Genomic DNA, 15970 nt, shown 5'->3' with positions numbered 1-15970 from the left:
CAAAAAAACCGCGAAAACACAACAGCGGGTCAAAGTTCAAAAGTACAATTCAATAAAACATATCATAATATAAATACATGGAGGACAGATAAAAGGTATATATAATAAAATAAAAAGGCTGTGTACTCTACAAAAAAATGTTTTGGAGCGTAGCAAGTTTTTTAAAAATAAATAAATGAATAAATAATAATATCGTAGTTTAATTAATTTTGACACAATAGATAGAGAAGTCAAGGAAGGTCAAACAAGTGTCAGCCATGAAGAAGGAGCTGGACGCCCATCCACGACTGATGACAACATTGATCGCACACGTGAACTGATTCTACTGTCAGCCATGAAGGAGTCGGACGTCCATCCACCCATGACTGATGCCAAAGTTGATCGCACACGTGAACGGATTCTATTGGATAGATGAGTATCAGTGGATTATGTGAAGCCCTACGAGGATGAAGATTCACATCTATTGAAGAGGTGAAGACAGCGGTGCATTTGTGGCTCGCATCTCTGCCCGATTTTTAATGTGGGAATACGAAAGCTTGTTGACAGATGGACAAAGTATTGAAAAATGTATGTGTTTGTCTCTTTTAAAAAGTTGTACAGAGGGCGGATAACTTTTTACTCACCCTCGTACATATTAATATGATATTTTTTTCTCCCGTTTCATGTGGAAATATATTAAAAATTTTAAGGCAAAATATATTCCTATTTTTTCAAACATAAGTCCCATGATTTCCTCCTATAAAAACCTTACGGTCAGCATGCCCACTACACAATATTTTAATACCTTAAAGGGGTCTAGTTTTCAAAATAGGGTAATTTATGGGTAATTATTTTATTGTTCAAAGCCAATACATGGGTGGAATGGGGCCTGAAACGTTTTAATGCAAAATTTGCAACCTGAAAGCCACTGGGAGCTCCTTTACTTTTGAGCCCTGACGTGTGGCGAGGCAGCAAATTCGGGCCACAATGGGGGTATTTATGAATACAGGAAAAACATGGAGATAAATGTTGGGGTGCATATTTTCCGTTTCCTGTGCATTGTACCAAAAACAGTCTTTAAAATTACACATTTGTGAAAAAAAGGGATTTATTTTTTACGAAAAACCTGTGGGGTAAAATTTCTCACTGTGCCCATAGATTAATTCCGGTGTAGTTTTCAAAATGGGGTAATTGGTGGGGGGTTTCTATCATTCTGATGAAATTAGACTATTAGACTCTCCAAACTTGACTCGATGCATAAAAACTAAATTTGAACTTGAAAGGACTTGAAAATATTGGTAAATTGTAAAAAATGATGTTAAATTTGTAAGTCTCCTATTGTACTCAAAAAGGTAAAAAGTTCTTAACAAATGCTGACAAATAAAGTAAACACATGGAAATGTAGATCTGATAAAATATTAGTATATTATGTGTGTGTGTGTGTGTGTGTGTGTGTGTGTGTGTGTGTGTGTGTGTATATATGTGACATATTGCAGTTGAAAATAAGTCAAGAATTGTTTTTCAAAAATTTCAAGAATTTTTTGTTTTTCCAAATTAACACAAATCGTATTAATCTACCTTTACCACAAAAATACAATAATAATATGATTTAAAAAAACGAAGTCAGAATTTTTGGGATGTGCAAAACCTTTACCGAGTTATTTTTTAAGACAGTCACACGTAATAGATTTCCAAAATTTGACTCGGTTATTAAAGGATAATGTATCATTATAGTGGTTGGAGCTTAGTTTACCCTATACAGAGCTCCATATCCCCTACATAGACATAGGGTGAACAGAAAAAAAACACTGACTGCAGCCAACAATAGGTGCGCGTTGGGAGATTATAATACACATTGAGTTTAACGTATATGTCTGTATACAGAAAGCTCCCCCTAGTGGGAGACAAATGTTATGTATTAATTAAAATTCTTATACTACTTGTGTAATCAACAAAAAATTATTTTACCCTCTCAGATAAAAAAAAAAAAAAAGTCACCACACATGACCCGTCCATATGTAGTGGTTCTGCGACATAATGATAATAAGACACCTGATTTATACAGCTCTAGGATTATTGCCATCTACAGATCCCGGTGTTTTTATGCTCCTCATTGGTACAGAACATATTCCCTCTAAAATATTAATTCTCTGTATAGCCATCATTTTAAATTGCCATATTTGAATTACTAAAAATTGGAAGAAGGTTAAAATAGCCACAAAAAAAGATATATAATTGTGGACGCAAGTTTCTTTATCAAATTATTAATAGTGTCCATGTTTTTCTCTCTTTTCTTTTTACCATTGTTTATTTTTTTGTCTCTTTCTTCATTTTTATGTTTTTAATGTAACAGATCCTGTAAATATTTTTCTGTGAATGTTCAGATCTTGATATGATGGATCTATAAAGTTGATATTATTTGTAATTCATACAAAAAAAGTACAAAAAATAAAATAAAAGCTGTTTGGTGTTGGTACGTTGTCTCTTTGGCTGGGTTCACACGACCTATTTTCAGACGTAAACGAGGCGTATTATGCCTCGTTTTACGTCTGAAAATAGGGCTACAATACCTCGGCAAACATCTGCCCATTCATTTGAATGGGTTTGCCGACGTACTGTGCAGACGACCTGTCAAACGACGACGCGTAAAATGACTGCCTCGGCAAAGAAGTGCAGGACACTTCTTTGCAACGTAATTTGAGCCGTTCTTCATTGAAGTCAATGAAGAGCAGCTCAAGATTTACGAGCATCAAAGACGCCTCGCATAATGCGAGGAGGAGCTTTTACGTCTGAAACGAGGCAGCTGTTTTCTCCTGAAATAGTCTGTCTTTTCAGACGTAAAAGGAAGATAGCGTGTGCACATACCCTTTGACTTGTTACGTGTTGTATTTTTGAGACAAATTATACTAATAAATACGTTTGACTAATAATAAAAAAGAATAAAAATGAAGTCAATGGATTCGGTCATTATTATTACCTCCAATCGGGGTTTCTATGGTGGTATTTTTATACTCGCCACCTCCCACAGACGTAAATCCTTGGAGACAAAATGTATAATTGGTCCCGTGCTGCAGGTTGATTTTGTATCGGGTGACATTGGGGGGGAAACGTTCAGTTACATTAAATGTAAAGGAAGAATTGTAATCTCTCCAGGCCACGATGTTCAGCTGCAAGAAACAGAGGAAAAAGTAATCAGAGCAAAAATCACCTTCCTGACAATTGTAGAACGTAGAAAAACAAAAGCAGGCGTATATGTTCCATTCAAACAAATAGTTATATCCATATATATTTAACAACGTTTCGGTCCATCCCGGACCTTTATCAAATCGTATCCGGCAGTGAGATGTGGAGAGCGCTGTGTCCGTACACTGCCTTTATAGAGGATGGAGGAAGCAATCTATTTAGTCCTTTTAGGCACAAAAGATTATCAGGGCTGTACTTGGTCTAGTAAGACCCAGCAATTGGGTCACATGACCAGACACCGGTGATCACGTGCTTGCTGGGATTAAAGGAGGCAGTGGCAGCGTTGTAGAATAAGGCCCCATAACCTCCTAACAGTTTCTCATGCGGCAGGAAGAGGATCTTACAGTTTAGCCCGAGCTCAGCTCAGACAAAGTAACTGCAGAAAGCAGCTTCTACTCTAAAGGCATTAGCTCCGGCTAGAGACCGGGATCGAGGTTGTAGTCCCATTCTAGCCAGAGCAAGAGCAGACAGAAATGGAAACTGCCTGTTCTGTACTTGTAGCTCCCACTTCAGCTTGAGTGGAGCAGGAGAGGGGGCAGCAGGTGATGTGCTGACAGCCTGAAGGGAGAGGAGAGGGATCTGTGATCCTTCTCCTATTCCTGTATGGCTTCAGATGACCCCAGGGGGAGGGGTAACATGAACCATTGTTCATGATATCACCCCCTCCTCCTTATTAAACTTGCTCTCTATGTCTCACACGTGGTGGGTATTTTACTCCACGACCCGATTGTGTAACACCTTAGATGCCATGGTCAAGTCAATGCTGACTGTGGCCCCTAAGTGATATTACCAACAAAAAATAAAAAACAAACTTTTTTTCCCTTACACAATGTTATATTATGGAAATAGTAGAATAAAAAAAAAATACACATAGTCAATACCAGATTTGCAACAACCTATACTATAAAACTAATGTGTAAAGGATCTGCCAGGCACAGCTTCTGTGTCAACGCCCATAGGTAATCAGTCTGCACCTGCTTCTATGTCTGTGAGACTGACTCCATCTTCCACCACTCAGGATGGCAGGCTTAGGAGTGGGAGAGCCTATCACAGCCTGGCCAGACGGAGCTAGCTCCCGCCCTCTGTCTATTTATACCTGCCTTTCCTGTTCCTCCTTGCTTGTGTTTTCTTCTCGTTTGGTTTCCTGGCCCTGCTGCAGCTTCTGAACTATTTGACCCTGCTTCATATTGACCCTGGCTGACTGACTACTCTCCTGCTCTGCGTTTGGTACCTCGTACACTCCTGGTTTGACTCGGCTCGTTCACCACTCTTGTTGCTCACAGTGTTGCCGTGGGCAACTGCCCTATTTCCCTTAGCTTCCGTGTACCCTTGTCTGTTTGTCTGTCGTGCACTTATTGAGTGTAGGGACCGTTGCCCAGTTGTACCCCGGCACCTAGGGCGGGTAGTTGCAAGTAGGCAGGGACTGAGTGGCGGGTAGATTAGGGCTCACCTGTCTGTTTCCCTACCCCCATCACTACATAATGTTATTTATTCTGCATGATAAACTCCAGAAAAAAAAAAAATGCCAGAATAGCTGTTTGACGTTAATCTTGCCTCCCAAAAACAGGAATAAAAAGTAATCAAAGAGTCATATGTTACTAAAAAAATGGAAACTACAAAGTTGTTCTGCAATAAACTAGCCCACGTACAGCTCCGTTAGCAATTTGTGGATCTTGGGTGATAAAAACTACAACTCTCAATATTTGAAGCAATCTTGAGGGCTGAAGCCCGTCTCGTTCATGTATCCACTGTTATTGCATAACTAATCTTTAGTAACAACACTGTATCGATATCATTCTTAGCAACACTGTTGTTCACCGTTCTAAAATTCATATCATAGCCTCCCCGACATGTTTCACCTTTCACCATACCCGCGTCATCAGGGGTCATCATTAGTCTCGTTTCCCCTGATGACACTGGCATGGCAACAACATGACGGGCAGGCTATGTTATGAATTTTAGTATGGTGATTCACGGGCAATTACCAATTCTGTACTTTTTAATCGTTCTGCCTTCGTTATCTTAGAAATTTCCTCTTCATGCTCTGACTTCCTGCTGAGCTTGTGATGAAAGTGTTTATACATAGCAGCCAATCTGAGGAGGCAGAGCTGCAGTGGGAGGGACAAAGCAGCAGCCTGAACCAATCATGAGGCAGGGGGTGTGTCTCAGACTACCTCATCCTCCCTGTAGGCACTGTAGTTAAGTGGTAGTCACAGATCACAGCTCTGTTCTGATTGAGTTGTTCTGAAAAGTGGCCAAGTAGCGAGAACTGAGGAAAAAACATAGCAGGAAAGCAGCACCTATGAGACCTGACTGATGTATCACTCCTGAGCTCACCACTGGACTGTTACTTTAAGGATAAAATTGGCTCTGTTCTAGGAGTTAAAGAGTTCTGTCTCCAGTGTTATATATGAGGACTTCTGTATAAATCAGTGCAGATACATTACAGTCACAGATTTCTTACCTCAGAGCCAGTGATATTCCCCTGGTTATTAGACAATTTCCAGACGATTGTACCGTCCTCCATGCTGGGCGTCTGCATAATATCTGGAGCTGTAGGAGCTGTAGATAAAGAGATGGAAAAATCAAAATCCCACAGCTCTGTACACCAAATGTATCACTCCCATCATGCCAACAGCTCTGTACACAGGATGAATCTTTCCCATCATCCCATAGTTCTATACATGGGATGTATCACTCTCACTTCTATCATTCTACAGCTCTGTACACACAATATATCACTCCCATCATCCCACAGCCTTGTACATATTATATAATAATTGTGCTTTAAAGTGTATCTACAATTATCGAGGGATGGGGATCTTATATTTGGAATGATGGGTTTACTTTAGATCTTTACATATAATTACAGGGGATGTTCACCTTCAGCTGCTTACAGCCACAGGTCTGAAGATGAAGTCACTGATCTTCTTTACAGGCAGCTGCCGCAACCGAGATCTAACAATGCTGAAGTAATACACCAGATCTTATGTGCAGACACAACTTGTAGGAGATACATGCAGGAGCCTCCTGTCATGGCCTACATTTCATTATACCTGGAATAAGACTGGCCGCCATTCAGGACTGCGCCACTATTTGCCTGGACTATTATTCATACACTCGGCACCATGTATCCGGAGGCTGGTGATACCGGGAATAAGACTGGCCGCCATACAGGACTGCGCCACTATCTGTCTGGACTATTATTCACACATTGGGCACCTTGTAGCTGGAGGCTGGGGATACCTGGAATAAAACTGGCCGCCATGCAGGACTGCGCCACTGTCTGTCTGGACTATTATTCATACATTGGGCACACTGTAGCCACAGGCTGGTGATACCTGGAATAAGACTGGTCGCCATGCGGGAACGTGCCACTATCTGTCTGGACTATTATTCATACATTGGGCACCTTGTAGCCGGAGACTGGTGATACCTGGAATAAGACTGGCCGCCATGCAGCAGTGCGCCACTTTCTGTCTGGACTATTATTCATACATTGGGTGCCTTGTAGCCGGAGACTGGTGATACCTGGAATAAGACTGGCCACCATGCAGCAGTGCACCACTTTCTGTCTGGACTATTATTCATACATTGGGCGCCTTGTAGCCGGAGACTGGTGATACCTGGAATAAGACTGGCCACCATGCAGGACTGCACCACTATCTGTCTGGACTATTATTCATACATTGGGCACCTTGTAGCCAGAGACTGGCGATACCTGGAATAAGACTGGCTGCCATGCAGGACAGTGCCACTATCAATCTGGACTACTATTCATACATTGGGCACCTTGTAGCCGGAGGCTGGCGATACCTGGAATAAGACTGGCCACAATGCAGCACTGCACCACTATCTGTCTGGACTATTATTCATACATTGGGCACCTTGTAGCCGGAGGCTGGTGATACCTGGAATAAGTCTGGCCGCCATGCAGGACTTTGCCTCTATCTGTCTGAACTATTACTCATACATTGGGCATCTTGTAGCCGGAGACTGGTGATACCTGGAATAAGATTGGCCGCCAAGCAGGACCACACCACTATCTGTCTGGACTATTAATCATACATTGAGCACCATGTAGCCGGAGACTGGTGATACCTGGAATAAGACTGTCCACCATGCAGGACTGCGCCACTATCTGTCTGGACTATTATTCATACATTGGGCACCTTGTAGATGGAGGCTGGTGATACCTGGAATAAGACTGTCTGCCATGCAGGACTGTGCCACTATCTGTCTGGACTATTATTCATACATTGGGCAGCTTGTAGATGGAGGTTTGTAATACCTGGAATAAGACTGGCCGCCATGCAGGACCATGCCACTATCTGTCTGGACTACTATTCATACATTGTGCACCTTGTAGCCGGAGGCTGGTGATACCTGGAATAAGACTGGCTACCATGCAGGACTGCACCTCTATCTGTCTGGACTATTATTCATACATTGTGCACCTTGTATTCGGAGGCTGTGATACCTGGAATAAGACTGGCCGCCATGCAGGACTGCGCCACTATATGTCTGGACTATTATTCATACGTTGGGCACCTTTTAGCCGGAGGCTGGTGATCCCTGGAATAAGACTGCCCGCCATGCAGGACTGCGCCATTATCTGTCTGGACTATTATTCATACATTGGGCACCTTGTAGATGGAGGCTGGTGATACCTGGAATAAGACTGGCCGCCATGCAGGACTGCACCACTATCTGTCTGGACTATTATTCATACATTGGGCACCTTGTAGCAGGAGACTGGTGATACCTGGAATAAGACTGCCCGTCATGCAGGACCACGCCACTGTCTATCTGGACTATTATTCATACATTGGGCACCTTGTAGCCAGAGGCTGGTGATACCTGGAATAAGACTGGCCGCCATGCAGGACTGCGCCACTATCTGTCTGGACTATTAATCATACATTGGGCATCTTGTAGCCGGAGGCTGGTGATAAATGGAATAAGACTGGCCGCCATGCAAGACTGCGCCACTGTCTGTCTGGACTATTATTCATACATTGGGCATATTGTAGCCAGAGGCTGGTGATACCTGGAATAAGACTGGCCGCCATGCAGGACTGCGCCACTATCTGTCTGGACTATTACTCATACATTGGGAACCTTGTAGATGGAGGCTGGTGATACCTGGAATAAGACTGGCCGCCATGCAGGACTGGGCCACTATCTGTCTGGACTACTATTCATATATTGGGCATCTTGTAGCCGGAGACTGGTGATACCTGGAATAAGACTGGCCGCGATGCAGGACTGCACCTCTATCTGTCTGGACTATTATTCATACATTGGGCACCTTGTATCCGGAGGCTGGTGATACCTGGAATAAGACTGGCCGCCATGCAGGACTGCGCCACTATCTGTCTGCACTATTATTCATACATTGGGCACCTTGTAGCCGGAGACTGGTGATACCTGGAATCAGACTGGCCGCCATGCAGGACCACGCCACTATCTGTCTGGACTATTATTCATACATTGGGCACCTTGTAGCCGGAGACTGGTGATACCTGGAATAAGACTGTTCACCATGCAGGACTGTGCCACCATCTGTCTGGACTATTATTCATACATTGGGCACCTTGTAGATGGAGGCTGGTGATACCTGGAATAAGACTGTCTGCCATGCAGGACTGCGCCACCATCTGTCTGGACTATTATTCATACATTGGGCACCTTGTATCCGGAGGCTGGTGATACCTGGAATAATACTGGCCGCCATGCAGGACTGCGCCACTATGTGTCTGCACTATTATTCATACATTGGGCACCTTGTAGCCGGAGACTGGTGATACCTGGAATAATACTGGCCGCCATGCAGGACTGCGCCACTATGTATCTGCACTATTATTCATACATTGGGCACCTTGTAGCCGGAGACTGGTGATACCTGGAATAAAACAGGCCGCCATGCAGGACCACACCACTATCTGTCTGGACTATTATTCATACATTGGGCACCTTATAGCCGGAGGTTGGTTATACCTGGGATAAGACTGTCCGCCATGCAGGACTGTTCCACTATCTGTCTGGACTATTATTCATACATTGGGCACCTTCTAGCCGGAGGCTGGTGATACCTGGAATAAGACTGGCCGCCATGCAGGATTGTGGCACTATCTGTCTGGACTATTATTATTATTGGAGACTGGTAAGACTCTGGGGTCTGGATATAGACAGTGTCCGTATATTGTACAGTGGAGTCTCACCTGAGTCACCAGTTTTGATATTTAATCTCTCCAGAATGAGAAACGAGCGATGTGTGATGATTTCATATTGTGTGAATGGTTTCAGATTAGAGAAGGTCACATATTTTCCAGATTTACATTCTTTATAGACATCTATATGTTTAATACAGGAGGATATAGAAGATGTGTGGCACTGATCCGGGGTGCACTCAATGGTCAGGTTGATGCTGGTAGAGGTCACCCTCGTCTTCTTCACTTTCACTTCTAACAAAAATATAAACCAGGGAAATATTGTTAATGTCCACAGTTCATAGAACAAATGTAGAATTCTCACAAGCAAATAATAATTCTCATTACATGTGTATGACGTGCGCCCAGGACCCCCAAATGTATGTAGCGTCTCCTGCCTGCAGGGACATCCCAGATCAGGCACGTTTCATTACTTTTATATCAACAGTCTTCAAAAAGTACAAAAATTACACCATCTGTTTACACTATTATTTTTTGGGGCACTATCTGCCGCTATTGTTTTCAATGGTTCTGCCTGTGTGGCCCTTTTTTGGGGGTAACTCTAGTTCTGACACCACTATTTATGAAGTGCAGGTTGTAACGTCCGCGGTCGCTGACCGCAGAATCCTGTCATGCTGCAGACGTCTTCCTCCCCCGGAGATGCCAGCACATGCGGCCGTCCTGTCCTGCAGTAACCACTATGGCTTCGAGCGCAAGCTCATTCCCGGCCTTAAAGGGCCAGTGCACACACATATTAAAGATTGACTGTTTGCTTCCAGATCACTCTGGACAATAAGAAGGGCCCATCCCCTTCACTCATTGCCTGAGCGTTGTTGTGTTTTCCTGTGTCAGTCTAGCAAATGGTCTCTTGGTGTTTTCCTGTTCCCAGTGTTTCCGTTCCTGCTACCTGTATCCTGTATCCCGTGCTGCCTTGTTCCTGTGCCTTAAAGAGTTGGAGTCGTGCTTTTATAGCACGCCTGTAGTCTGCTGCCAAGGTCCCATCTGAGCCTAGCCATCGCTACTGTCTGGACTATCACAGGTACCCTTGCTCGGACTATAGACTTTACTTGGTACCCTGTTTGGCCAGCTTCTATCCCGCTACGGCAGTACGGCCCAGTGGGACCATATACCCACAGATCGTGACACAGGTACAGGAAAAGGGTCAAATGGGGCAGCAACAAGCACAGAAATATGGGTAGCAGCAGGATATGGAGTTTATGTAGAGGTTGGGGAGTAGGTAGGCAGGAAGCTGCAAAGCAGAGGAGCCAAAGATGTCTGGGCAGTAAACTCTGTAAGCAAGTTGTGGCTAGAAGAAGTCTTCATTGTGAAAGGAAAAGATGGAAAAAGTTATTGACTACACTTTAAGACGTCACCTGTGAGTCACTAGATGTAACTGTAATGTATTCACATATACGTACAGCAGGTCGTCTGTGTAGGACTGATATCTACCTCTATATGGTCAATGTATAATTTGCAGAGCGTCTGTGTAGGACTGCTAACTACCATTATATGTTCACTATATGGTCTGCAGAGAGCCTGTGGAGGACTGATATCTACCCCTATATGGTCACTGTATGGTCTGCAGAGAGCCTGTGTAGGACTAATATCTACCACTATATGGTCACTGTATGATCTGCAGAGAGCCTGTGTAGGACTGATATTTACCACTATATGGTCACTGTGTGGTCTGCAGAGAGTATGTGTAGGACTGGTATCTACCACTATATGTTCACGGTCTGTAGAGCACCTGTGTAGGACTGGTATATATCACTATATGGTGGTAATATTGGTCTTCATACAGTGGTTTTTATTTAGTAAAAGTATGGGGATATTATTCAGTCACTATGTGGTTATGGTGTGGCGGTATTATTCAGTAGCAGTATGGGGGTATTATTCAGTCACTATGTGGTTATGGTGCGGCAGTATTATTCAGTAACAGAACGGGGGGTATTATTCAATCACTATGTGGTTATGATGTGGCAGCATTATTTTGTAACAGTATGGGTGTATTATTCAGTCACTATGTGGTTATGGTGGGGTGGTATTAGTCAGTAACAGTATGGGGGTATTATTCAGTCACTATGTGGTTATGGTGGGGTGGTATTAGTCAGTAACAGTATGGGGTATTATTCAGTCACTATGTGGTTATGGTCTGGCAGTATTATTCAGTAACAGTATGGTGGTATTATTCAGTCACTATGTGGTTATGGTCTGGCGGTATTATTCAGTAACAGTATGGGGGTATTATTCAGTCACTATGTGGCTATGGGGTGGAGATATTATTCAGTAATAGTATGGTGGTATTATTCAGTCACTATGTGGTTATGGTGTGGAGGTATTGTTCAGTAACAGTGTGGGGGTATTATTCAGTAACAGTATGGCGGTATTATTCAGTAACAGTATGTGGTATTATTCAGTCACTATGTGGTTATGGTGTGGTGGTATTATTCAGTAACAGTATGGGATATTATTCAGTCACTATGTGGTTATGGTGTGGCGGTATTATTCAGTATCAGTATTGGGGTATTTATAATTACTATGTGGTTATGGTGTGGAGGTATTATTCAGTAACGGTATGGGGGTATTATTCAGTCACTATGTGGTTATGGTGTGGCGGTATTATTCAGTAACAGTATGGGGCTATTATTCAGTCACTATGTGGTTATGGTGTGGTGGTATTATTCAGTAACAGTATGGGGGTATTATTCAATCACTATGTGGTTATGGTGTGGCGGTATTATTCAGTAACAGTATGGGGGTATTATTCAGTCACTATGTGGTTATTGTGTGGTGGTATTACTCAGTAACAGTCTGGGGGTATTAGTCAGTCACTATGTGGTTATGGTGTGGAGGTATTATTCAGTAACAGTATGGGGATATTATTCACTCACTATGTGGTTATGGTGTGGTGGTATTATTCAGTAACAGTATGGGGGTATTATTCAGTCACTATGTGGTTATGGTGTGGTGGTATTATTCAGTAACAGTATGGGGGTATTATTCAGTCACTATGTGGTTATGATGTGGTGGTATTATTCAGTAACAGTATGGGGATATTATTCAGTCACTATGTGGTTATGGTGTGGTGGTATTATTCAGTAACAGTATGGTGGTATTATTCAGTAACAGTATTGGGGTATTTATAATTACTATGTGGTTATGGTGTGGAGTTATTATTCAGTCACTATGTGGTTATAGTGTGGCAGTATTATTCAGTAACAGTATGGAGGTATTAGTCAGTCACTATGTGGTTATGATTTGGTGGTATTATTCAGTAACGGTATGGCGGTATTATTCAGTCACTATGTGGTTATGGTGTGGCGGTATTATTCAGTAACAGTATGGGGCTATTATTCAGTCACTATGTGGTTATGGTATGGTGATATTATTCAGTAACAGTATGGGGGTATTATTCAGTCACTATGTGGTTATGGTGTGGTGGTATTATTCAGTAACAGTATGGGGGTATTATTCAGTCACTATGTGGTTATGGTGTGGTGGTATTATTCAGTAACAGTATGGGGTATTATTCAGTCACTATGTGGTTATGCTGTAGTGGTATTATTCAGTAACAGTATGGGGGTATTATTCAGTCACTATGTAGTTATGGTGTGGTGGTATTATTCAGTAACAGTATGTGGGTATTATTCACTCACTATGTGGTTATATTGTGGTGGTATTATTCAGTAACAGTATGGGGGTAATATTCAGTCACTATGCGGTTATGGTGTGGGGGTATTATATAGTAACGGTATGGTGATATTATGCAGCCACTATGTGGTTATTATGTGGGGGTATTATTCAGTATCAGTATGGGGGTATTATACACTCACTATGTGGTTATATTGTGGTGGTATTATTCAGTAACAGTATAAAGGTATTTTTCAGTCACTATGTGGTTATGGTGTGGCGGTATTAGTCAGTGACTGAATAATACCCCCATACTGTTACTGAATAATACCACCACACCATAACCACAGTGACTGAAAAATACCTTCATACTGTTACTGACTAATACCACCACACCATAACCACATAGTGACTGAAAAATACCTTCATACTGTTACTGAATAATACCGCCACATCATAACCACATAGTGGCTGCATAATACCCACATACTGTTACTGAATAATACCCCTATACTGTTACTATGTGGTTATGGTGTGGTGGTATTATTCAGTAACTGTATGGTGGTATTATTTCGTAACTATGTAGTTATGGTGTGGTGGTATTATTCAGTCACTATGTGGTTATAGTGTGGCAGTATTATTCAGTAACAGTATGTGGTATTATTCAGTCACTATGTGGTTATGGTGTGGCAGTATTATTCAGTATCAGTATTGGGGTATTTATAATTAGTATGTGGTTATGGTGTGGCGGTATTATTCAGTAACGGTATGGGGGTATTATTCAGTCACTATGTGGTTATGGTGTGGCGGTATTATTCAGTAACAGTATGGGGCTATTATTCAGTCACTATGTGGTTATGGTGTGGCGGTATTATTCAGTAACAGTATGGGGATATTATTCAGTCACTATGTGGTTATGGTGTGGTGGTATTATTCAGTAAGAGTATGGGGGTATTATTCAGTAACAGTATGGGGGTATTATTCAGTCACTATGTGGTTATGGTATGGTGATATTATTCAGTAACAGTATGGGGGTATTATTCAGTCACTATGTGGTTATGGTGTGGTGGTATTATTCAGTAATAGTATGGGGGTATTAGTCAGTCACTATGTGGTTATGGTGTGATGGTATTATTCAGTAACAGTATGGAGGTATTATTCAGTAACAGTATGGTGGTATTATTCAGTAACAGTATGGGGGTATTATTCAGTCACTATGTAGTTATGGTGTGGTGGTATTATTCAGTAACAGTATGTGGGTATTATTCAGTCACTATGCGGTTATGGTGTGGGGGTATTATATAGTAACGGTATGGTGATATTATGCAGCCACTATGTGGTTATTATGTGGGGGTATTATTCAGTATCAGTATGGGGGTATTATTCACTCACTATGTGGTTATATTGTGGTGGTATTATTCAGTAACAGTATAAAGGTATTTTTCAGTCACTATGTGGTTATGGTGTGGCGGTATTAGTCAGTGACTGAATAATACCCCCATACAGTTACTGACTAATACCACCACACCATAACCACAGTGACTGAAAAATACCTTCATACTGTTACTGACTAATACCACCACACCATAACCACATAGTGACTGAAAAATTCCTTCATACTGTTACTGAATAATACCGCCACATCATAACCACATAGTGGCTGCATAATACCCACATACTGTTACTGAATAATACCCCTATACTGTTACTATGTGGTTATGGTGTGGTGGTATTATTCAGTAACTGTATGGTGGTATTATTTCGTAACTATGTAGTTATGGTGTGGTGGTATTATTCAGTAACAGTGTGTGGTATTATTCAGTCACTATGTGGTTATAGTGTGGCAGTATTATTCAGTAACAGTATGTGGTATTATTCAGTCACTATGTGGTTATGGTGTGGCGGTATTATTCAGTATCAGTATTGGGGTATTTATAATTACTATGTGGTTATGGTGTGGAGTTATTATTCAGTCACTATGTGGTTATAGTGTGGCAGTATTATTCAGTAACAGTATGGAGGTATTAGTCAGTCACTATGTGGTTATGATTTGGCAGTATTATTCAGTAACGGTATGGGGGTATTATTCAGTCACTATGTGGTTATGGTGTGGCGGTATTATTCAGTAACAGTATGGGGCTATTATTCAGTCACTATGTGGTTATAGTGTGGCGGTATTATTCAGTAACAGTATGTGGTATTATTCAGTCACTATGTGGTTATGGTGTGGCGGTATTATTCAGTATCAGTATTGGGGTAGTTATAATTACTATGTGGTTATGGTGTGGAGGTATTATTCAGTAACGGTATGGGGGTATTATTCAGTCACTATGTGGTTATGGTGTGGCGGTTTTATTCAGTAACAGTATGGGGCTATTATTCAGTCACTATGTGGTTATGGTGTGGTGGTATTATTCAGTAACAGTGTGGGGGTATTATTCAGTCACTATGTGGTTATGGTGTGGTGGTATTATTCAGTAACAGTATGGGGATATTATTCAGTCACTATGTGGTTATGGTGTGGTGGTATTATTCAGTAACAGTATGGGGGTATTATTCAGTCACTATGTGGTTATGGTGTGGTGGTATTATTCAGTAACAGTATGGGGGTATTATTCAGTCACTATGTGGTTATGGTGTGGTGGTATTATTCAGTAACAGTATGGGGGTATTATTCAGTCACTATGTGGTTTTGGTCTGGCAGTATTATTCAGTAACAGTATGGTGGTATTATTTAGTCACTATGTGGTTATGGTCTGGCAGTATTATTCAGTAACAGTATGGTGGTATTATTCAGTCACTATGTGGTTATGGTGTGGTGGTATTATCCAGTAACAGTATGGGGGTATTATTCAGTCACTATGTGGTTATGGTGTGGTGGTATTATTCAGTAACAGTATGGGGGT

At 41.8% G+C, this 15970-nt stretch overlaps 1 protein-coding gene across 1 annotated transcript in view; it reads right to left on the bottom strand.

Annotated features, from left to right (window-relative positions):
* LOC142709220 (receptor-type tyrosine-protein phosphatase alpha-like) overlaps nt 1-15970 on the bottom strand; it is a 130660-nt gene that overhangs the window by 68749 nt on the left and 45941 nt on the right. Inside the window, exons 4-6 of the mRNA XM_075848450.1 lie at nt 9447-9689; nt 5687-5784; nt 2957-3146 (exon numbers count right to left, since the gene is read on the bottom strand). Coding sequence (XP_075704565.1) covers nt 2957-3146; nt 5687-5784; nt 9447-9689 — 531 coding nt within the window. The remainder of the gene's footprint in view (nt 1-2956; nt 3147-5686; nt 5785-9446; nt 9690-15970) is intronic.

Source organism: Rhinoderma darwinii, chromosome 1, assembly GCF_050947455.1.
Source record: "Rhinoderma darwinii isolate aRhiDar2 chromosome 1, aRhiDar2.hap1, whole genome shotgun sequence".
NCBI classification, from domain to species: domain Eukaryota; kingdom Metazoa; phylum Chordata; class Amphibia; order Anura; family Rhinodermatidae; genus Rhinoderma; species Rhinoderma darwinii.
The sequence above is the reverse complement of the archived record's forward strand: the minus strand, read 5'-3'. Positions and strand labels throughout refer to the sequence as shown.